General features: G+C 53.9%; 6 protein-coding genes across 6 annotated transcripts; 3 read left to right on the top strand and 3 right to left on the bottom strand.

The window, feature by feature from the left end:
• Positions 1-490: 490 nt before the first annotated feature.
• Positions 491-2,792, top strand: VOLCADRAFT_82057 (mitotic spindle assembly checkpoint protein; the record flags this gene model as incomplete). Its single annotated transcript, XM_002953007.1, has 8 exons — positions 491-588; positions 669-799; positions 873-993; positions 1,095-1,155; positions 1,228-1,270; positions 1,463-1,517; positions 1,661-1,727; positions 1,804-2,792. 8 exons carry the CDS (start codon positions 491-493, stop codon positions 1,852-1,854), a joined length of 627 nt encoding a protein of 208 aa, XP_002953053.1. The 3' UTR covers positions 1,855-2,792.
• Positions 2,793-4,469: 1,677 nt separating this feature from the next.
• VOLCADRAFT_82056 (uncharacterized protein) lies at positions 4,470-5,848 on the bottom strand. The gene is made up of 3 exons (XM_002952913.1): positions 5,642-5,848; positions 5,074-5,490; positions 4,470-4,633 (listed from the first exon to the last, which is right to left on the bottom strand). The coding sequence occupies exons 1-3, from the start codon at positions 5,814-5,816 to the stop codon at positions 4,536-4,538; spliced, it is 690 nt and encodes a 229-aa protein (XP_002952959.1). The 5' UTR covers positions 5,817-5,848; the 3' UTR covers positions 4,470-4,535.
• A 2,179-nt stretch (positions 5,849-8,027) lies between these two features.
• On the bottom strand, positions 8,028-10,717 carry VOLCADRAFT_121133 (uncharacterized protein; the record flags this gene model as incomplete). Its single annotated transcript, XM_002952912.1, has 6 exons — positions 10,498-10,717; positions 10,385-10,428; positions 10,105-10,315; positions 9,856-9,977; positions 9,259-9,413; positions 8,028-8,106 (listed from the first exon to the last, which is right to left on the bottom strand). Exons 1-6 carry the CDS (start codon positions 10,658-10,660, stop codon positions 8,028-8,030), a joined length of 774 nt encoding a protein of 257 aa, XP_002952958.1. The 5' UTR covers positions 10,661-10,717.
• Positions 10,718-10,896: 179 nt separating this feature from the next.
• VOLCADRAFT_82053 (uncharacterized protein) lies at positions 10,897-15,270 on the top strand (the record flags this gene model as incomplete). Its single annotated transcript, XM_002953006.1, has 8 exons — positions 10,897-11,522; positions 11,613-11,834; positions 12,360-12,576; positions 12,891-12,984; positions 13,393-13,505; positions 13,815-13,924; positions 14,123-14,305; positions 15,023-15,270. The coding sequence occupies 8 exons, from the start codon at positions 10,897-10,899 to the stop codon at positions 15,162-15,164; spliced, it is 1,707 nt and encodes a 568-aa protein (XP_002953052.1). The 3' UTR covers positions 15,165-15,270.
• Positions 15,271-15,293: 23 nt separating this feature from the next.
• VOLCADRAFT_121132 (uncharacterized protein) lies at positions 15,294-16,630 on the bottom strand. The gene is made up of 5 exons (XM_002952911.1): positions 16,300-16,630; positions 16,065-16,157; positions 15,869-15,977; positions 15,720-15,774; positions 15,294-15,447 (listed from the first exon to the last, which is right to left on the bottom strand). The coding sequence occupies exons 1-5, from the start codon at positions 16,496-16,498 to the stop codon at positions 15,391-15,393; spliced, it is 513 nt and encodes a 170-aa protein (XP_002952957.1). The 5' UTR covers positions 16,499-16,630; the 3' UTR covers positions 15,294-15,390.
• Positions 16,631-18,459: 1,829 nt separating this feature from the next.
• Positions 18,460-22,059, top strand: VOLCADRAFT_105764 (uncharacterized protein). Its single transcript, XM_002953005.1, has 7 exons — positions 18,460-18,559; positions 18,627-18,710; positions 18,803-18,961; positions 19,068-19,352; positions 19,586-19,683; positions 20,561-20,681; positions 21,124-22,059. The coding sequence occupies exons 1-7, from the start codon at positions 18,503-18,505 to the stop codon at positions 21,226-21,228; spliced, it is 909 nt and encodes a 302-aa protein (XP_002953051.1). The 5' UTR covers positions 18,460-18,502; the 3' UTR covers positions 21,229-22,059.
• Positions 22,060-22,539: the final 480 nt, after the last annotated feature.

The following is a 22,539-nucleotide window of genomic DNA, read 5'->3' as shown; positions in this document are numbered from 1 at the left end:
ACGCACATAGCTTCGCGCGTAGTACTTAGCCTACATGGTTATGTCATGGCACGCTTCAGACACACTTCAGAGTTCAGACACATAAGAGTCCGGCCGTGCCACACCTGATACCAAGTTTGGTTAAGGTGCTTATGCCCAGGGAATGATTCAAGCACCTTTCCCCAGCTTGCAGGTGGCTGGCACGCTTCATCGCACGTTTCATCGCACGTTTCATCGCATGCACATCACGGCGCACGTCACACAACAACAAGGAAAGAGACTTTTGATTGTCTAAGACAGAACAAAGGAGGCAGAATAGAATTAACTAACTTCGTCAGAAAATGATTGCCGGATCTTGGAACTCCTTACCCGCGGATTGGGTGCCGTACGGAAGTCATTTCATTTGAATAGTTTTTAGTTCACGTGTACATCTCAACAACCGAGCCAAGACTACACGAGACGCCTTGATCATTGCTTCTGTTCTCGAGCATCAATAGGTTATTTACAAGAAATGTCCTTGCAGTGCCAGACTCAGCTTCAACGTAGCACGATCACCCTCAAGGGCTCTGCGCAAACAGTAACGCAGTATTTTGAATATGCGGTCCAAAGGTTCGTTGCGTTTCTTTTGGGGCTGCGCATGAGCTGTCAGCTGCCCTTGGCAAGGGCACTTTCTTTTGTGGCGATTGCAGTATCCTCTACCAGCGTGGTGTATACCCATCGGAGGACTTCAAGCAGAAGAAAGAATATGGCATTATGCTCTGGGTCAGCAACGACGAGAGCCTGAACAAGTATCTCAGCACTGTTCTATCGCAAACCAAAGGTAAGGATAACCGCTTTCTACAAGCTTTTTTTCCATCGCGGCCTGTCCTCACGCTTTCAAGCCATTATTGTAGCGTGGTTGGAAACCGGAAACCTGCGCCAGCTAGTCTTGGTCATCACCGATGTCAACACATCTGAGGTCCTGGAGCGATGGACATTTGACATTGAGACGAACCAGGAAGTTGTGGCGGGCGGGTGAGATGCCACCTATTTATTAAGGGTGGCATGAAGTGACGCATGCGCCATAGACTTCATGCCACGTGAGCTGCCTTCTTGCGTGCGTTCAAATCGTGCAGGAAGCCGCCCGAGAAGGCAGAGAGCGAAATTAAGGGGGAGATCGCTGGAATCCTGCGCCAGGCACGTTGGCGATTGTGTGGATACATACTTGTTCGGGTGGATCGATGACTGACAGCTGCTTCCTGCCTGCAGATTTGCGCGAGCGTCTCCTTCCTACCCCTCCTTGACACCCGCTGTGAGTTGCGCCATTGTATTGCGCCTAGACCAAACAAGAAGGTCATGATTTTTGTGTTGCTACGGAACTGGTGTCCATCGCTTGTGTAGCGCTCCTGTGGTTGCGACCCAAATACTGTAGTCAATCGCATCTGAATTATACGCGACTCACGGAGCGTTGCCACCGGTACCGGCACCAACCGTGTGCTCGCAGGCTCCATCGACATCCTGGTGTACACTGACCACATCGACGAGATCCCGGCGGAATGGTAAGTTTACTGGGGTTTGGCACGTGCCGTCCAGAGCTTTCCAACGTACGACTTGGTTGGCAATGAGCATTCTGATACTGGCTGTTAACCTCAGCATAAGAACACTGTTACATGCGCGTAAACCCATGCAACCTTGCCTTCAGGGAGGACAGCGACGCACGCAATATCAAGAATGCGGAAATTGTCTCCTTGCGCGCATTCAGCACGAAGGTAAGTGTCGTGCGTGCGTGAATTCAAACTCTTAACGATGCAAGTCAACTGTAAAACCACTGGAGCTGCTCTGCAGGTCCATAACGTCAAAACAATGGTGGCGTACAAGGCCGAGGACATGCTCTGAAAACGTCCACGTCCCTCAAGATTCTGGACACTGTCTCTACTATTATGACAGCATTAACCTCACAGCTTCGTGACTAAGCTGCCAAGTTCCACGCGATTGCTACCTTCCAAAGGGGTTACAGCACATACGTGAGCAGCTTACGTGCAAACAAATGCAACGAATGAAATTAGAACTGCCAAGCACATGTTCATAAGGCGTTGCTTGTCGGGTGCAACGGCTCAATTGCATAAACGTATTTAAGAAATTTTGGGGCATTCGTTAAGCATGCAGAGGTGTGCGCGCATAAGTGAGTTTTGTGTGGCTACACAAGAAAACGACCGTGCATTCACCGACTTGGCCGGATCTGGCTTCATATCAATGCTCACACGCCTGCGCCAACTTAGCGTTTCTTTATGGATGGTACAGTTGCCCGTACCCTTGCCGTGCCGCTATTCGTTGCTGCATTACGCTTCAGCTTAGTGGCTTGGAGCCGGGGGCAAAACCTGCAATGCCCCGCCTTCCAGTGCTCGCCCTGGCATGTAGAGCTGCAGTATTTAGCCGTAAGACACCTGGGGCAAAACTGCACGATTTGTTTTTGCCCCCGCTTCGAGCACGCGTTCGAGTAGCAGAAGTCACTGACCGTGGTCTCTGATGCCTGTGGTGGTCGCCGCTGTGACCAGATACAAAACCCTCGGTTAGGTAGCGTTTTGCTGATACCAGTGACCAGTCGCGTGTGGTCCCTGCATGGCGGAATAAGCCGGGAATAGTCGTGTCATACATTGCAGCTTGGTATGCAGGATTTGCTGGCAGTTTGGGTAGTACCGGCGCTGAAACGCAGACCTAGGCTTTTGGACAGCAGTTGCAGGATTTAGCTATGATTGCCTGGACGGTACACTATTAGATATCATCGGTGCAAGCTCGCCTGTCCGGTGATCACTATTTAACCCTTGTGTCGCGCTATTCTTCTTACTCGCCTGCATAGCACCAATATCCAGTTATCCGTGTCCGCCAGCCAGTTCACCAGGACCAGCAGGCGCGGCTGCAGCACGTCCACCACGTCGAAGAGCCTGTCCCGGGCTAGCAGTGTGCGTTGTAGGTCGACATCGTTAAGATCAGACAAGCTGGTTGCCGTTGTTAATTTGGTTCCACCTGCTGTCCCACCCCTGCCTGCAATGATGAAGCGCTGTGCAAGCAAGTTTACATCTGCACAGACGAATAGCACTATAACTCGCTCATTTGGATTCTCCATGTCCTCTTCACCCATCCACAACAGCAGCGGCCGTAGCTCGTGCACGATGCGAGGGCGAAGCCGCTGCACCACTTCCTTCGCCGGTGTGAGGTCATCAATCATTGATACCCCAGGTGTTACAGCCTGACGCCGGTCGGCCATCAGTTGGGTTGCATTCGGCGCCAGGCGATGCAGGGCCGGCCGTAGCTGGTCATGGCCTCTCAGGAAGACAAACGTCCACAGCCACGGCTGCTGCACGGAGATCAGCATCGCAAAGCGCGGATTGAGCTTATCGCGCGCCTCCGCAATTGCCTGGCGTAGAGCCTTGACGCGCCAATATTCCGTTGCGCTGATGTCGCTTCCAGGGGGCAACGCAACAGGAGAGTCCTTGGATGACTCATTGCTGCTGGGCAATGCAGCGCCAGAACGTATGACATCGGGCGAAAGGCGGCTAAAGAGCACGACAATGGGTTCGTTCGCTTTTTCTGGAGCATGGGAAAGGATACAGGGAGGGCAGCGAGTCGTGGTTGGGGCACGGAGACTGTAAGCAGCTGGACGGGTCACGACTGTACGGCAGGCGGCAACAAAGTCAGGACGCTTAAGCAGGCATTGTAATTGCACGAGAGGGATGCACTTGCAAGCTTACCTAAATCGCACTGCGCCATATAGTTTGCGATGCTTTGCAACTCCCGCGCCAGTCGCATGCGGGGCATCGCGACCTCCTCTTTCGTGAGTGTTCCATCTGCGCACCCAAACCACAATAACGGCTTCGCTTCTGAAGTTGACATCGCACTGAACAATTTTGTGGGCTGGCTGCGTCAGCGAAAGTCCGTTGGAGGGCGCGCATCTCGGGCCAACCCTACACTAACTACCGCATACAATGGAGTGCCAAAAACTTTGAAAAAATCGTGTCATATTTCAATTCGCGGCAGTCGCGGGCTTGTACAGTATGCCAAGTTCAGAGGGATTCGCGTGAGTAACACATGTACAGAAAGAAATATTCTTACTAATCTGAAAAGAACTAGGGGATGAAGGTTACACAGTTACGGCCTGTGTCATGCCGACCCTTCGAACACGTAAAGTTGAATATATAAGGTGAGGGATTGGCTGCCGATGCATTAAAAAGTCAAGATTAAGATAGCCACATTTAAGCTTGTGTAAGGCAACGATGGACGTCATACATCAACACCAACGCCAACCGTTGTACAACGATACGGCTCCTCCGCCAACCCAAGCGAAGTTCGGCCCTACCGAGCGACATTACTTATCTGAAACAAATAAAATTTAATAACAAAAGAGTCATCTTAATAACAGTTCTGCAACACAGGAGCAAAGCCTTTCACGGCCATCTGCAGACGCAATCACCAATTCGGAATTACCAACTGTTAGCTCTTTCGCCACAGCGAGGGCAAATGCATCTCCGAGGCTTTCAGAATGTGAATCAGAAGTTGTGCATCTTCTTCAGCGCAACGTGTTAACCGTAACAACGGATGGGATCTTTGCAGCCCTTCGCCGCAGACTGAGCGTTGCCAAAACGACCTCCTCTAGAGAGATACTGTTGATGATAATCCTCTGCGCAACGGGGGCACCCAGGGAAGCATGCATTTGTTGGCAGGAGTCTCCACAAATGAGTCTCATGAGTCTCCACATTTGACTCCTATCCCATCATCCAATGTTCGTTAACACAAGGAAGGCCTTGGGAAAAACCCTTCACACATTGACTGGACCCCAACCAAGCACCGGAACCGTGAAGCGCTGTCATCGGCTGCTCCAGCGTCACAGTGTTGCACATGATGCAAGAAGGCTATTACCACATCCATCCTTCGCGGCTCCACCTAGGGCTCGGCAGTGCCCCTCACTCAGCTCCCGTGGAATCATACCAAACCTTAAAGGGCTGTACACGCGCTATCTCAACAGAAGCCGTCGAATCGTGATCCTGCTATCATCTCCGCACATAACTGATCCTGCAATCACTTCCCCCCACGCCACACAGCGCAGTTACAGCCACTCACCTGCGATGAAGTAGTCCCCCGCGGGCTGGAGCTCCACCACCAGCCGGTTGCCCAGCCACCGTGCAGGGGCCGCACCTGCCTTCAGCTGGTCGCTGAGGATTGCCATGCGTGCTGCTGCCGCCTGCCGTTGTTCCTCATCATGGAAGTAAATGGCTGACCGGTACTGTGTGCCCCAGTCGTTGCCCTGACGGTTGGAAGTGGTTGGATCCACTCGCGCAAAGAACGTGTCTAGCAGCTGCTCGTAAGTGCACTCTTTGGGGTCGTAGGTACACTGCACAGCCTCTGCGTGCCCCGTGCGACCGCTGCACACCGAGTCGTAGTTGGGCGCCGGATCTGAGCCGCCCGTATAGCCCACGGTGGTGGAGATGACGCCCGGCACTCGCTGGTAGGCTAGCTCCAGGCCCCAGAAGCATCCACCTATGGATGCAGGCCGGCCAAGTACAACCTTACATACAACCATTTTCAAGTGGTAGCGAGCCATATATACTAAAAATAAAATATAGAGCATACACCTGGTATCAGGTCGTATAAATCGCTATGTTAGCGGCGGACGTTAAGGTCACGTTACCTGCGAACGTCGCAAGCTTCAACCCTGCGGGTGCTTCCTTTGCAGCAAGCTTGCATCCTTCGGGTTTACCAAAAAAGCTAAAAACGTTATTGAAGCCGAATAAGCCCATCGCTTGAAGCTTTGGACTCCTCGACAAAGCTGTCCGACGACAGGTATGGCTCCTAAGCGATTGCATCAGATGACGACTTTCTACAACCGATATTGTTATCTCCAACCGGATTGTATCGCCTCAAAGAGAGCTTTTTTCCAGCATTCTACACAGTACGGTACGACGGCCGTGCTATGCATGAGTACCCCTCCTCTCTTATTCCTACATAAGTGCACTTTGCTGACGACAGTTATTGTTTGGGGCTCAATTCATTGAGTTTAGTTCGGTAATGAAAGCCACCCGTAATGGGCTGGAACGACGGTTGCTGAAGTTCATCAGGTTTCGATTGTACAAGGGCGATCAAAAACCAATTTGGTCATTCAACTTACAGGCACGGAGGACTATCCAGTCTATCGCAGGGGCACCATGTCCCTTAAGTCCTAGAACAGGCCACAAAAACCCTACAGGCATCAACCAGAGATCCCGCCAGCAAGGCGAAATTAGATGTGTGATATATTTTCAGAGTTTGTTAGAGAGAAGGAACGCCATCAATGCATGGCAAACAACGGGACACGCTCACATGCCACAAATGTCTGAGAACCACAGGAGGCCACAAGGGGATCACACCAAGCAGAGCTTTAAAACGAGGTGAGAACTTCGATAAACCGCATGGCAAGGCAACCTGTCCAATCGAAGGGCCATGAATTTACAATTTTGCTTCCACTTTGTATTCAGAGACCGGAGGACTGGGCTAGCGAGACGCCACGTGTGCAAACATTAGGTCGACCCAACGCATGCCGACAACGAGCACCAACATTTGTGACATTTGTTTTCGTGGAGGTAGTAATGCGACAACTCCCAAAAGTGCGTTCGGCACAACACACGCTGGTAATGACATTCCGATAGGAGGAGACTGTGAGAAAATGTGCAGTGTGCAGAACCTGAAGAAGCCGTGATATCTGCTCCTAAAGCTGGCAAAACACGTCACAGCTGTCAAATTTCATCCACGATGCACTACAATCCCCACAAAAGCTGTTGCTGCTTGCACTTCTGGCGAACGCTGCTTGTGTTCACTCTTTACACCCCGGGCGGTCCGGTCAAACTGGGTTCAAAATTTGTATAACGAGGCGCCGTTCCAGCCTATTAGTGGACGCCGGATCTGGTCGTACAACACAAACTGTACGTACACACACACACACAAAAAGGGAGTCAAAAAGACGAAGCGTTCTGGTAGGCAGCCGCCGGCGATCATGTGCAGCCGCCCAACCTCATGCACCGTTCCCGCACTCGTGCAATCCTCCCCTACCACTTAAGCTCAGATGCCGGGCGCACAGCCCACGAAAAGCAGAGCACCCTACGCAACGAGGCGCCCACACGGCCCTGCTGACCGGCAATCGCAGCGGATTACGTCCGTCGCAGAAGGGATGCGGCGTCCAGCAGCGGGCGCTGCCAGGATGTCATCAGGGCACTAGAAGAGGCCAGAGCATGGAAGCAGCGCGGGGAAAGGGGAATCTGTACGCAACGCAATTCCCTTCCCTTCCCTCTACCCCACAGTTCCATGCAACGCTGATACGACCTGAAGCTCAAGACTCACAGGACCCACCATTGACGCCGCCATGGGACTTGCGGATGCTGCCTTCCAACGCGCCTTCGAAACGGGGTATCCGAAACCCTTACCCGCAATGCAACAGGAGGATCTGTCTACAGTACTAGCGAGACACAACCCACGCTGCCCGCTAGCCCTAACGGCCGCTAGCCCTAACGTGGCAGGCCCCCGGGTCTGTTTCATGCGGATAAATTGCGCCGTCGCTGGCCGCAATAGCCGTGGTCTGCAGTAACTAGCAGCCCCAAAACTCCCGTCCTTCCCGCTACGAAACACAAGGCGCGGGGCTACATGCGCTACCCGCCTTTCCTTGACAAAGCACCCATCCAAACCCCCTCCTTTAGGGGCGCCCGTGCCGGGGCAGCAGCCACTGCTTCAGGTGCAATCCCATATGGCTGTCTGTCAGCGCCAAGACGGGGAAATGCAGCTAGGTGTCAAGGTATCACGGCGCCAAGCTGGTGGCGGGGTATCAAATGCGCTCTCACACATCTGGGCTACCAGACAGGTCATAACAGGAAGAGCGGCACGGCAACGCAGCCACCATTGCCACACAACCCCGCTTACACGGCCCTCCCTCTTCTCCAGAGCCGTACAGGCGTCCTATGTGAGGAAAAAGCGGGGACGGCAAACACGGCAACCGTGTCCCACGCCGCAACGAAAATGACCTCATCCACCAGACGGCCCGCAGCCCCCTCTTAAGCGCCCAGCTGCTCGGCCTGTTCGATCTGCAAGTACACGCCCTCTGATATGAGGGGAATCTCGCAGTACCAGCCCCTGCGTAGGGTAGTGCGGATGTGTAAAAAAAACACAATCAGCAGAAGGTAGGGAGAGGTACCCAGCATTGGGCAGGTGGACATAAAAAATCACAACAAAGCGAAGTTGGCCGTCTTGTATATTTAGCCCCGGGGGAATGATAAACTAGTATACAATAAATAGAAAAATAAAAGCAGTTGCTGAAATGCGAAGCACCGTTGCGTGCAGTTGGGGGAAGGGGTTACAGGATGCAACACGCGAAGGAAGAACCGCCGACATATTTGCGGGTGAGGGGGGGATTCCGGTGTTCCGGCGCAGGGGTGGAGCTACAGGTTGATTGCCTAGCAACAACGTTGCCACCTGGACGTAAACCTTCAACCCTCTCATGCCCCCCCGCTAAGCCCCGCCCTCTCCAACCCTCCAAGCAAACCCCAATGACAACAAGGCAGGCGGCTGGCAGAGGTTAAGGCCTGACTTCTGCTCCCGGTCGACCCGGGTTCAAATCCGCCTGCCGACCTCTCGGGTGTTTGAGAGGTGGTGAAATGGGAGGTGGCCCCCATCTTGTGGACGGTGTAGGACGTGATAAATTCAACTCGCGAGCTGACCAGGAACTAAGTTGATGCGCCGTTGATCCGCTAGATTTGATTTGATGCTGGTGGTGAGTTGCCAAACTCAAAAGAGTACACTCTGAAGTCGGATTGGGTTGAATGGCTTAGGGTGCCCCTCTAGCAGGGGAGAGCAGGGAATTGCCTCCGGAAGGAGGCCACTGGTGAAGCTTAACCACCCTGTAACAACATCAACAAGGCCTTTTCCAGGTGCCTCTCAAACCCCTATCCCAGAAATACATACAACCTCTATAAGCCCACAACTCGATGCGGTCTTCCTTTCTGCACCTGCACCTCTCCCCACCCTCCACCTACCCAACGTGGGACGTCCTCGGTCGTCCCTGATCCCGGTCCAGATCCCAATCCCAGCTTCCCCTCTCCCCGCCCAGCTTTACCTCTCCCCCCAATTGCCCCCTAGTCCGAAGTCCTCCTCTCAAAAAAGACACCCCCAGTTGCGCTGCTAGTGGAGTGCTTCCCGACTATTTCCCCCTATCTACCACCACCGCGTCCTCCCGCTCCCTCGCGCACCCCGTTTCTTCCGCCGGCCTCTCCCTCCCCCCCGACTCACAGGAAGCAGAAGAACAGGCAGTAGACCACGAGCAGGAGAATGAACCAAAACATGAGGGCGTAGAAGAGGTCAGACCAGGGGGTCCACAGCACTCCGGTAGGCAGGTTCTCCTCCGTCACGATCAGAATCATTGCCACGATGTCCAACATGACACTCTGCAGGCGGAAATCGAGAGGACGGGAAAGGAGGGGAACCCCGAAGGACCCCATCCAGAAGCAAAACTCGTCAAGCTGCGTGCCATAGCCCATGAGCTGTGCTGAGAAACATGGCTCGGGTGTTCATTTCATGAGTTGCCGTCGCAGGTAACCTGCCTGCCCTGCTACAGGGGCTGAAGGTGATGCGCCACGCCGTGCGAGGACGAGCGGCCTCATACCCCACTATGGGGTATCGTCTGTAGCATCATCCACAATCTCGGGTATCGCGCGGACGGCCTCCCTCGCCACTGCCACTCCCTTTTCTTACTTTTCTTGCTACTTTCTCCCGCACTCCTTCGTGATGGGCCCCGCCGACTGCTACCTTTCCCCCTCCATCCTCCAAGTCAGGGGGAGGAGGTGGGGGAAGGGGGTGAGGAAGGGGGAGGGGTTTCGCAGTGCTCACCATCATGACGTGATACCGCGCCACGTGTGAGATCTTCTTGTTGCGGACGATACCCAGGTAGGTAGCGAAGAATATGAACAGCGGGGCGTACTCATGGATGTTATACCAGTGCTCGAACGGCTCTACAGGGAGGAGAGAAAAACGGGTACCGGTTGCAGGGAGCCCAAGAACGCGAGGGGGGGGGGAAGTCCACGTTGATTTATGTTGCGGTGCGGTAGTGGTCCAGCTACAAGTTCCACAAGCACTCGCCTGAAAAGTACTCCGTCCAGATGAAAGCCGGGAAGCGTTCCACGAAATAAACCGACTTTTCCGTCACATCCACCCATGGCAGCATGTAGAGAATGGCGCACATTAGCTTCCAGGGCCAGGTCATCGGCCCCTCGTTACGCCCGAATTTCCAATCCTGCTTTTCTGCATCCTCCGCTTTGCCACCGCTTTGAGATGATGTGACTACGAGTTTCTGAAGGCGTAAATATTACCGTTAGCGTTGCGATGGCGTAGCAGAAGCGTCCGTCGCAGTAATACGTACCCGCTGGGTTTGCTTTTGCTGAAGTGGCGACGACGGGCCAAACCCTGGAAGATGATGTCAATAGAATGAGCAATCGAATCATACTATGCTGGAAAGAGGACCTAAGGACCTACCGCCAAGGGTCCCTGCGCTCGTGCCGGCGCAAGGTCTAAGCTGCGCCTCCACCGCTACATTTAGACGCCGGCTCAATGGAAAGCAACCTCGACAGCTATGATTTGATTTACCTAAGCCAATCGCCCCCGAAAACGGAGCACGCAGCCGCAAGGCGGACTGCATTCCGCCCGCAATAGTAAACGATGTAATAAAATCCTACACAGATGTGCACTGTAATTGATACTGAACGAAGTAATGCTTGATTGTGCTTCCCTGGAATGGGAAATCTAGGCTGCCTTGCTACGAGACCAAACATGAACCAAACAACTGAAACCAAGACATCCAAAATTTCCAACTGGCCAAATCATGTCCCTTTGTTCGCTTATTGTTTTTCGACTTTCACTTTGCAACTAGAAAATATGTTTGATGCTCACACAGTGAAGGAGGTCTCTTCGACCTACGTGAAGCCTGCCGATTTTCACCCGACGTATGGCACGGCCGGGTTTAGGTCAAATGCAAGCCTCCTCACCTCAACCGTCTTCAGATGCGGTTTGCTCGCAGCGGCGCGTGCGCTGCTCCTCAATGCGAATACCGGACTCATGATCACTGCTTCACATAACCCAGTGGGAGACAACGGCGTGAAAATGGTAGACCCGGATGGTGGTATGATGCCACAGAGCTTCGAGGCCGTGGCAGCTGAGCTTGCAAACTGTGAGGACGACGATGCAGTTGTCGCCGTACTCCGAGACCGCGTCTTCGCCCAGTCTGCCAGCGGCAACTCACCCTCCGTGTCTGCACCGGACAACCTCACCGTACACGTCGGGCATGACACCCGCCCGAGCGCGCCGGTTTTGCTCGCTGCGGCTATAGCAGGGGTGCGCGCGCTTAATGTCCAGGCGCACTCCTACGGCTGCGTAACCACGCCTCAGCTGCATTTCCTGGTTCACGCTGCGAACCAGAACCCTCCCCACCGGCCTTCCCAAAGCACCGCCAGTCAGACAGCGCTTCAGCCGCTTCAAACCTATTTCGACGCCATCGTTGGCGCGTTTCTAGAACTTACGAAGGCCTACAGGCTGCCCAGTACCGATGCTAGCGATGCTTCGACAGCAGCAGACAGTGGTGGCAGCGACGGCAGTGACCGTAGCCACGGCGGGCCCTTGTTCGTGGACTGTGCCAACGGTGTGGGTGCTGAGCAACTGCAGAAGCTGGTCCCCGCCCTCCACGACATCGGCGTGGAGCTGCGGCTGCGGAACACGGGACAGGGTGGGGGGCAGCTCAACCACCGATGTGGTGCCGATTTTGTACAGAAGGACCGACTTCCGCCCTCTGAGTTCGAGGACGTCCCGCCCGGTGCCAGGTGGGCATATGGGTCGGTGGGTCGGTGGGCATGTGCGTCCTCGGGCATATGTATGGGTCAGCTGATCGGTGCGCAGGGGGTTCGCCACTCGCCACTCGCCTGTGTGTCAAAGCCTGAGCCTCGTGCCGGGATGGCGAGGTGACTGTGCGGGTGTTGGTACTTCCTGCCAGCCCTGTTTGGGCAGGCGGATCACCCTGGCTGGCTCTAGGGAGGCAACGGGGTACCTTTCGGCTGTGTAGGCTGGGGACGTGGGGGCTGGGGACATGGGGGCTGGGGACACCCTTTGGACGCGTCGAGCCATGTAAGATTTATGGCGTCAACGTACAACCGCCCGGCTTTAGTCATCCCACATGACAAGGAAATGGCTAACCGGGCCTGATGTGCGTATGACGGCATGAGGCCACTCCTGCTATTTTCCTCCTCCGTCTTCGTCTTTGTCTTCCTGCTTCCATCGTGTCCCCTTCCAGCCCAACATCTCCTCTTTTCTCCTAACCACATCTGTTGCTTTTACTCGCAACGTTGCAGGTGCTGTAGCGTGGACGGAGACGCCGATCGGCTCGTGTACTTTAGCCTGAACCTGGAAGCCGCGGACGGTGGAGCTGCCGAGGGCGGAGGCGGCACCGCTGCTCCGGTGTCACCATGTCGCGGCATCTCGCTACTGGACGGAGATAAGGTGGCAATGCTGGCGGCGGTGTACATCAGGGACAGTATGAACCAGCTGCCGGCGGAGCTGCTGCACGGTGTAAAGGTACGACAGACAGGCCGCCGAATGTCGTACGGAACAGCCTATGGAAGGTTTGCGGTAGGATACACTACACACATGAGAGGTCGTGGCCTCGTAAGACCAGCAGCACAACTGCAACTGGTCCCATAATCATGGTCGCATTTTGTTGGCCGGATGCGGCTATATAACCTATAGACCTACAGTTCAAGCGCCGTTTGGAGCCTCAGTTGGAGTTGCACTGGAGCCTTATTAAATTTATAACCAAGCAACCAACCACCAACCGCTTTTGCCATGGCTCAAAATTCGGCTGTGGTGCTGCCGCCCTTGCGCAGGTTTGCTGTGTGCAGACGGCGTATGCCAACGGTGCCGCTACAGCCTACCTGCGGGATGTGCTACAGCTGCCCACGGTGTGCACACCCACAGGTGGTGTGGTGTGGTGTGGTGTGGCATAGGGTTGTTATCTATCCGGTATCGAGACACGTTTGAAAGAGATGTCGTGTAGAAAGGGGAAAGGCTAGGAAGCATCAGGGTGTATTGTGCGGTATCAAGGGACTCGGATGGGACTTGGTGTTGTGGCTGTTGCTGCTGCTGCTGCTGCTGCTGCTGCGAAGACGCTCTTTGAACTTTGCTGCTTGTTAAAGAGGTTAAAGAGCTGTATAGCATGATCCGATGGCGCAATGCCTCGAATCGCGTCATACCGCACCACACCACACAGCGCTGCACACTGCACACTGCACTGCGTTGCCCTGTGAGCCTCAACCTGACACACACACACACACACACACACACACACACACACACACACACACACCTCCCCCCGCCGGGACGCTGCAGGGGTCAAGTACCTGCACGAGGCGGCCCACAGCGCAGACCTAGGCATCTACTTCGAGTCGAACGGCCACGGCACCGTGCTGTTCTCCAAAGCCCTGGTGGAGCGGTTGAGAACGGTGGGCTCAGTAAAATTCTTTGGGGCCGCCACCTACCTAGCTACCCTTCTCCCTACCTTCCCGCCCAGCACCCAATCTATGACCTTTGGAGATTAGATCTTGCGCAGCGCTGGCGACAAAGATACCAAGATCATTACGGAACAGGAATTGGAGTACCCGTCCTCCTACTTATTCTTATCTTACCTCCCCCTGAGCCCCTGGCCCCTGCTGTCTCCAACCCACTTCTCACTTCCTTTGCTCCCGACCATCTCTTGTCTGTGCCCGTTCCCGTCCTTCCTCTGCTGCCCTCTGGATGCGCGCACGGTTCAGGCTGCGGCGCACGTCCCAGCGGCTAGGGAGCTGCTGCTGCTGTCCCAGCTCATCAACCAGACGGTCGGTGACGCCATCAGCGGTATACTTCTGGTGGAGCTCATTCTGAGGTGCAGGGCAGGGCAGCGCTGGGTCCTGGACGATGGGCAGTAGCTGATTGAGTCCTTCCTGGAACAAAACGTTTATGACTTTTCTGGGCCGTGTGAGCTCGGTCGTTTGCCATTCAACAATCTATATTTACTTAATGTTTTTTGTTTGTTTCTCTTCTTTGGCGTTCACAACCCCCGCTTTGCTAACCTCACCCGAAGGCGGAAGGGCTGGACGCTGGCGGAGTGGCAGGCGCTGTATTCGGACCTGCCCAGTCGGCAGCTCAAACTGCAGGTGGCAGACCGCAGCTGCATCACTACGGCGGATGCGGAGCGCGTGTGTGTCGCACCGGTGGGCCTCCAGGACGCCATCACGCGGGTCGTCAGCTTGGTTCCCCACGGCAGGTGGGTAACGCTGTGGAATGCTGCGGCGGCTGGTTACGTTGCTGTTGATGGTGATGACGTGCTGGCCGTTTGGCCACCCAGGGGCATATGTATCCGTTGGAGCCCCGGGGTCAAGACAGGGAGGAAGTGCATGGACGGGATTGACCTAGGCGTAACGAGCTGGATGCATCGGCAGCGCGTCAGGGACGGCCTTCACATGCGCACCCTCGTGTAGCAGAGCGGAGGAATTACAGCGAGGGCAAGGCATTTTTTGCGGGAGCTATAAAGCAGCTGTACCATCACCGCTATCAGAGGCTTGGTGTTTTCTCATTCCACACCAGGAACCCGACGACGTCCGGTCAGCGCACTTGGCACTAGCCTCCCTATACAGGGAGCCGCATGAATACACGCATCAACCCGTCCTGCCCGCTGTACCCCTATATTGCCACATGCCGTGCGTCAGTTAACTTGGTCGGATTCCGCCAAGACGCCGCACACCGTCTCGCCGTTCGTTTGCGGGATTTTTTAACGGATAATGTGTGACAGTTGTTGTTGTTGGTCATTAGCTTATGCATAGATTTTTTTCTGCGCCACGGGCAAGGCCTGTTTCGGCTCCGCTATCCCGAAACACGCAGCGGAAGTCTTGATGTTGCTGCAACGCTGCCGCCGCCGCCGCTGGCGCTGCTATTGCCGTCGCCAACGCTGCTGCTGCCGCGCCTTGTGTTTTGCTGCGCGCAGGGCCTTCGTTCGTCCGTCCGGAACGGAAGATGCGGTGCGGGTATATGCGGAGGCGAACACTCAGGAACAGGCAGACGAGCTGGCACGGCAGGTTGCGCGGCTGGTGTACGACATGGCCGGCGGCGTGGGACCGCGACCCTAAGCTAGCGACAAGTAGTCGAATGCATACAGCACTCGCTAGGACGCTGAGCTGCAAAGAAGCCCAGGGAAATCCGTTGGGAGATATTCCATACATGGCGGAATGCGCGGTATGTGGCCACAGCCTTTTCTTCTGGCCGTCCTGCCGTCCTCATCTACTCATCAAAAACATGCGGCGCATTCCAGATGCTGCGTTTGTTGGAAGAATTACTTGTTACCCTGGTGGTTTATTACGTAAACCGGGTAGCGAGGATGAAACGAACTGTGGTTAGGATAGCAAAGACGACCTGCAGACAAAATGGAATAACGCAGGGGCAGCAATTTATCTAAGGCCGCACGATGATGCCGAATAAGGGTTCTGCAAAGATGATACGGCTTGGCAGGATTGCCATGCCAGCCAGCGGCAAGGCCAGGCCAGGCGCCCAAGCTGAATACGGCTGAGGTACGGCAATCACGTAGGGTTATACGGCTGGACAAGTCTGAAGGGTAACGCAGCCCAAGGTGTAATAACCGCGGGTCTGAGTAACTCCCCCTTTTTTAAGCCACATGGCGGCCGTACCTGTAGCGCTACGAAGGCGATGGCTATCCCGTTGAGCAGTTGGTCGATTCGCAACCTGCGAGGATCAGCCAACGCCTGAAGCTCCACCTTAACCTTGGCCGTTGCAGTTCTGAAATGCTGTGCTAGGAGTCCCTAGCCGTTTCACTTACACGTATGTCTGGAAGGCGACAAAGTACACGTACATGGCCAGCAGAGGCATTGCAAGAATGCAGCTGAAGATGATGGGTCCAACGCTCTCGGTCTTGTTACCCTTAGACGCTAACGGCAGCAAAAGTAGCGGTAACAGCAGAGGTGGTCAGTGCAGTCGGCAAGGAGATTCGTACGAGGCAGGTGCGGTCCACGTACCCAGGAACAGCCGGGGGGCTTCAATTAAGATCCAAAGCCAGGAAAAGCTGAACTCCATAGCAAAGTTGCGTCCCGGGTAGGGCAATTGCAGGCCTGTTGAGTGCGGCGAAGTAATTATTAGCAGATGTTAAGTGTTGTCCGGAGACGGTTTTGAAGTGGGATGTGCTTGTTTAGAGCCCGCGCAGGGAAGCGTCGGACGGTGCTAGGGCCCCCGGACCCGAGTCCCGGCTCTCACCTTTATACACGAACACGAGGATGTTAAGGATGTAGTATGCGACATCCCACCATCCGCCGAAGTAGATGAATATTTGGAAGCCCAGGGATGTGAGTACTCGTCTCCGGGGCTTCTGGGGAGGCTGTTGGCCCGGCACACTGCCAGCGGGTGCAGGCCCAGTCTGAGCTGGTGCTCCCGACACAGGTTGTGCAGTATTCATGTTACGTATTTATATGGTAAACCTTGCAAGGTAAATTCCTTCCGTCGTCCTCGCCAGCAGCTTGCCGGACTGCATTTCGCAAGAACACAGGAACGCGTGAGCCACTTCGGTTGGACTTTAAACGTATAAAGGATACACCGATAGGCCCCGACTACATTCGAAAATTTCCTATGCGCAAGCAGGCTTCAGCGGATCCGAATCCAACGTCGCTTTACCTACCTACAACAGCGTGCGCCTTAGATAGCTGACCGTTAATAATGCATGCGACAGCTGCGTATCATAAATTAGGCGTCTATTAGGGCTGTCCAGTGAGGAGAATTGCCCAATGCAGCAACTAGCTGAAGTCAATGGTAATGTCTGTCGTTTACGTGCGGTGGGAAAACAACGTTCCTTGGCAATGTATTGTCATAAAACTTAGGGACTTATCTATACTTCATAACCTCTATTTAATGGCTGCGGAAACCGGCAGATTTCAAAACATTTGCCACCTGTGCTTGTACTTGTTTTGTGCGCCCGTAATTCGTTGAAGCTGATGCCATACCTACTGTAATAAATCGCCTAGCTATGTGGACGACACTGTATCATGTTCGTGCCAAGCCCTGCGTCGCTGCCACCGGCGTTTGCGGAACGATCTGCCAGCCAGTGAATTCCGTCGCATGAATTGTTTGGCATGTCAGCGGAGGTTGGGTTGAGCAGCTCAAGGCTATTGTGATGTTCGGCTCTCTGCACAAGGTTTTCCCCCGGTACTGGAGGCGCGTCCTCACGTACCAAGATCCGCAACACCACTTATCCCACAGCGCTGTCCTGGGTGCTCACATCACACTTCTCAGCGTTTTGTGCTACAAGCTTAGAACTCTAAGGATTACACGAGTCAAGGCTGTACGTAATGTACGATGATAAAATATGTACCGAGGCCGGGCTCAGCCTTGAGCAACAGGACAACTGGAATGCCTCTAGCGGGAGCTTGTGGAACAACTTGTCAGATTATTTTCCCGCGAGTTCACTCCATGCACCATTTGGCTTGCCAGCAAAGATCTAGCAAAGCAATTTAAGAACTACCGTGATATTCGGCTATCGGAGCCCGTTCCTCATCCGGTATAATTGCTGAATGGCTGGCTGGTTGGTTGGTTGGTTGGTGCAGGATTGTTGCACTTGGGCTCATAGTGACAAGAGGCGACAAGTGGGTCACAAGAGACAGCAGCAGTAGCAGGTATCGCGCATGCGGTAGTTGAATAATCCTGTGTGCAAATGTGGTTCGAACATTTCCGGATCAGTCCAGATTGGTATGCACGTAGGAACACGGGGCGCCAGCGGGTTTCACCGGCATATATGGCGTGCTAAAAGCAGTGCTCGGGCGCCATACTCTCCCCGTCCGTAGGTTAAGCTGCCGCCGTACTCGTGAGGGTACGTGGGATAGCTCCATTCTCTTAGCATATGCAGTAGGAGGCGTGGGTTGCCATCGAACTGCGCTGGGCCCTGGTGTCGAAATTGTAACAACGTGCGGACGCAGACGTCTGCTGCGGTGGATACTGGAGAGTTGGTGCCCCAGGGAAAGGCTCAGGAACAGGATGTCGCACACCTGCAGAGGGTATTAATGGGATATTTCACAAAAAAAACAACCGAAAAGCAAAGGGAACGTCATGCGTTTTGAATACTAGTATTGTAATCCTTAATCGTTTAGTAAGTACCTCTTTGGCTCTTAGGTTTGGGCACGGTCACCTTTTTCGACAGCCTAACCGGCATAACGCCTCCCAAATTTTGTGCCTAACCCTCGTTATGGGAACTCGTCAGCCTGCATCTCATCCCCAGCAGCTTTTCCAGTTATTCAGGGCTTCGGCTCAGTTTGTTTTCAGCAACGGCAGCAACGTCTTTATGTGCCGTACCGCTACGCTTCAATTGGAAGTTTGCTATCCAAAGCAGTGTTTTAGTTACCTACTTTTTTGATCACAAAGCCGCTGCAACTTTTATTGCTCTAACGTAGGACTAGAGGACCTCCTTGTAAGAATGGGCTCCGGACTTTCTCGCGTGGAAGAAGTGCCTGATTATGCGATGGAGATTCAGGTAAGGAAAGGGTAAATTGTTTTATCCACGATTGAATTGCAGCTATTCGCGTTGGGACTGTGTGCAGTTGAAGGTTGAGGTCCCTGTCGAGGATGTGATCGCCACGGCGCAAGCAGCCGGCCGGGCCATCTTGCAAATATATAACAGCGAGGTGGGATTTGCATGCGTGCGTATAGAGGTGAGCGGGCCCTGCAGGACCCGCCCCATAGTGTTTGTCCATTGAACGTACTGTGGTCCCCGCAGGCGTCGACGTGGGAGGTCCAAATGAAAAGTGATGCATCGCCTTTGACACGGGCCGATCGGGAGGCTAACGCGGTGATCTGCCAAGCGCTACAAAACATTAGTCCGCACATCCCGATCATTTCCGAAGAGAACAAAATGACACCCCACTCTGTGCGGCAGGTGAGCCGTACGCAATATTACAATTGTAACGTGGATAACTTTTATCTGGGTGTGCTTTGAGGTCCTCGCTACAGCCACCCCTTCCCGTCGTGCGGACGTGTTGCAGAAGTTTCAGTACTACTGGCTTGTCGACCCGCTGGATGGAACCAAGGAGTTTCTCAAGCGCAATGGCCAGTTTACCGTCAACATTGCGCTCATGAGTAACAACACGCCAGTTATGGGCGTCGTGGACGTGCCGTGCCAGGGGAAGACGTACTGGGCGGTGAAGGGCAAGGGTGCTTGGCTGCGGACCAGCGAGGGGCAGCAAAGGATCCAGGCTGCTGAGTTTGGCTTTGAGGACAAGGGGCTCAAGGTGGTTGCATCCGCTAGCCACCTGAACAAGGAGACTGAGGTAGGTTCAAGGGGTAAGGAGCTAGAGTGGCGCTGGGGCATCAGAGGGTTACTATGCAAGTCGCTAGCTGTTGTTATAGACTTTTTAGCCATGTATCCTACCATTGTTTCGGGTTTTGTGCAATCTTGAAAAATATCATATTGCGAGTAGGGATGCATGGTCGTCTGGGCCTGGCCTTGAATATCCGCCTCCTCGGCGCTGCCTGTCACGGCTGTGTGTTGCCCGCCCTGCAGGAGCTCATCCAGCTGTTCAATAACCCAGAGTTTATACAAGTGGGGAGCTCGCTGAAGTTGCTTATGGTTGCCGAGGGGCAGGCGCATATCTACCCAAGGTAGGTTCAAGGGACGCATTGTTAGGGATGCAGCCATTATGGATCGGGCGACGAGTCAGGTTTACAGCTAAGAGTCGGTCAATAAATGGCACGCCAGACTAAGGATGGACGGGCGGACGGCATGCAAGGCTAATGATTGGAATGGTAATGCATGCTATTGCTTGGTGGAAACGGTGGGTGGCCACTTTCCTGAATAATAACCCAAGGGTGGCTTGGGTAATTAAGGTGGAGTCCTGCCGCCATGAGGGTTTAGCTAAGGCTGAGAGTTGCGCGACAACCACGGTGGCACTTCCCCCATCCTGCGTTGGCAATCTGCTAAGGCACAGCTGATATGCACCAGACGGTGTAGACATCCGCTTATCTGTTTTCGCATCGTTGATTCTCCAGAATGGGCTTCCTGTATGCTGTGCCCAATCATTTATTGGCAGGTTTATTTAATTGGTTTACATCCAATCATCTTGTTTGTTTGCCAATCAAATTATTGTGGAGCCCAACTCATGCTGTTCGAGGCTCGAACAGTTAGCTATAGCACCGCTGTCCTTCCACATGTTTGCTTGCTTATGCATACTTGCTCATACTATATCAGATAGGTCTGTTTGGCCGGTGCAGACAGTTTGGCACAATGCACTGATGTCCTAGAAGGCGAGCCTGCGTGGGTGTCAAACATGGAAGCGAAGTCATGGAAAAATTGCTTCCCAACCCCGGAACACTACTCACCCGGCACTAATCTAGTGGCAATGGGTAACAGCCCTATGTTCATTCCCTGAGCTCTGCAATTCAAGTAACCCCGTGGTTGTGTCCTCCGCTGGATTGAGGCCAGCTATCCAAATCTCCGACTCCTCATAAGTTCTAACATCGTAACGTCCCTTTTACCCAGGCTGGCCCCCACTTGCGAATGGGATACGGCGGCGGCGGACATTATTGTGCGTGAGGCGGGCGGTGTGGTGCTACAGGCGGGCAAGCAGGACAACAAGGGCAACCCGCTGCAGGACTGGAAGGTACGATTGCTTTTGCCCCCGCGTATCTTAACAGATACGTGGGCGTGGCATGGTCTGGTTTTCTACCTTTCAATGGCCGCGGTTCTTTGGTGGACAGGATCACTCACAGTGCTTGGCTCACAAGGTTGGAGGATTCCGAATGACAGGGTGCTTGTGCGTTGTACCCGGCCAGCAAGATGGAAAGCGTACCGGAGTTTTTCGTAGTTGACATCCTTTCGTTCGTTGTACCGATGTGCCCGTGGTATCACAATTGACAATCAATGCCCTCCTATGGGTATAATTTACAAAATTCGGGGGAGGTAACGCTATCCTAATCGTGCGATAGGGCATTGTCGGATTGACCGCCCTCAATGCCACCGGTGTCAACTCGGAATCATCGATCAGCAGGGGAGCAACCGCTCAAGATGTCCTTTTCTGTCCACTGTGTTCTCCATCCCGGCAGGAGGAGCTCATGAAGGAAGTTCCTGTCGTCTACAACAAGGAAGATGTGCTGAACCCCTACTTCGTCGTCTTCGGCAAGCGGCGCGGCGGCGCCACCTCGAGCTGAGCTGCAATTTGACTTCTACCGTACGTGGCGTCTGGTGTCGCGTGCTGGAAGTTGCTGTCTTTGCATAATTTACAGGTGGCGTTATGAATTGGGCTCGTTATCAGGCGTAAGCGCCGTAGCGGCACCTGCATCGCGATGCGCTCTGGCCCTCGCTGAAAATTATCTTCTTGGGTCTTTCCCCGTAGGTATGGGCGAAGCAAGGGTCCCTTGTTGTGTAGTTTCGAATCCTTTTTTGTATGGACTATGAAGATTGCGGGGTTGCGGCCGGAGCTATGGGCAGTGAACTCGATTCTTGGTTGCCGAGAAGGCCTAGGAAGTAGCGAGCCTCGTCCGCAGCGGCTTGCCTGAAACAAGGGATGCACAGAGTTGATGTCAGCTGCAGCAATCAGCTGTGACGAGGAATGTAAGGCTTGCAGACCTGCTTTCCTGGATGGCAATATCTCTAATAGCGTAGGTGAAGCTTGAGCGGTGATGATTATTTGCGCGTAGAAGTTACAGGCACGGTGACTTTGCATCTTGGACGACGGAGGCGTCAGTTTTGAAATTGTGATTAGGCGCCTGTTGGCGAAACCAACCGTCCGTAATGTAATGAGGTGGGCCAGATATGTTGGCTAAGAGCCACTTCACAATGACACTTCGTTGCAGTGACTTCGTTGAGGCTTAAGAAACAAGAGGGGGACCTGAAATAGGGATTTCCCCTGACCTGAACCCATATCTGCCGTTTGTGTTCGTGAAGTTTGGAAGCTTCACGTGAAGCATGCTGACCCACCTGTAAAGCACGTGTAAAGCACGTGAAGCATGCTGACCCACCTGTAAACGAAAGACGCCTTGATTTGGTTGTCATCATCGAACATCAAATGCGATATTCCCGAGAATTCCGCAACTTTGTGCGTAGGCGGCTGATCCCGGATGGGACCAAGGTTGGTACCCCTTGCGCTCCTGATATGGTGCCGAGAGGGAGAAGTGAGAAAATTTTGAAAGGGGGTTACGCCCTAGCATATTAAAAAGCGAACAAAGCGGGAAATGTCTAAACAGCGCGCACACTGAACACCGGAGTTGTGCTTGCTTACCATGCCACGAAGGCGCTGTGGGTTTGCTCGCTGTAAGTGATATCTTGCACTTCGAACACGAGATCCGGGTAAGCCTTTCTGTATGCGAAGATGCCTCGTGTCATTGCCTTCCTACCCACGCCTACCCGGGTAGGTTGCCATACCCTGCGGCAACCGCGCAGCTGTTCAGGGCACCTCCATGGGTTGGGGCTGGGCCGTGGAAGCAAAAGCAATCCTCAGTCATTACATGTCGTGCTGCTCA

Source organism: Volvox carteri, assembly GCF_000143455.1.
Source record: "Volvox carteri f. nagariensis unplaced genomic scaffold VOLCAscaffold_33, whole genome shotgun sequence".
In the NCBI taxonomy this organism is placed as follows: domain Eukaryota; kingdom Viridiplantae; phylum Chlorophyta; class Chlorophyceae; order Chlamydomonadales; family Volvocaceae; genus Volvox; species Volvox carteri.
This window is presented reverse-complemented; position numbering and strand designations above follow the sequence as displayed.

Coding starts and splice junctions, on each gene's coding strand:
- VOLCADRAFT_82056 (XM_002952913.1), bottom strand. CDS start 5,816: ATGCAATCGCTTAGGAGCCATACCTGTCGTCGGACAGCTTTGTCGAGG. Junction 5,491..5,641: donor GAAGCTTGCGACGTTCGCAG/GTAACGTGACCT, acceptor CTGCATCCATAG/GTGGATGCTTCTGGGGCCTG. Junction 4,634..5,073: donor GGGGGACTACTTCATCGCAG/GTGAGTGGCTGT, acceptor CCCGTTGCGCAG/AGGATTATCATCAACAGTAT.
- VOLCADRAFT_121132 (XM_002952911.1), bottom strand. CDS start 16,498: ATGAATACTGCACAACCTGTGTCGGGAGCACCAGCTCAGACTGGGCCT. Junction 16,158..16,299: donor CCTCGTGTTCGTGTATAAAG/GTGAGAGCCGGG, acceptor CGCACTCAACAG/GCCTGCAATTGCCCTACCCG. Junction 15,775..15,868: donor GTCGCCTTCCAGACATACGT/GTAAGTGAAACG, acceptor TGATCCTCGCAG/GTTGCGAATCGACCAACTGC.
- VOLCADRAFT_105764 (XM_002953005.1), top strand. CDS start 18,503: ATGGGCTCCGGACTTTCTCGCGTGGAAGAAGTGCCTGATTATGCGATG. Junction 18,560..18,626: donor ATTATGCGATGGAGATTCAG/GTAAGGAAAGGG, acceptor GACTGTGTGCAG/TTGAAGGTTGAGGTCCCTGT. Junction 19,353..19,585: donor ACCTGAACAAGGAGACTGAG/GTAGGTTCAAGG, acceptor CCCGCCCTGCAG/GAGCTCATCCAGCTGTTCAA.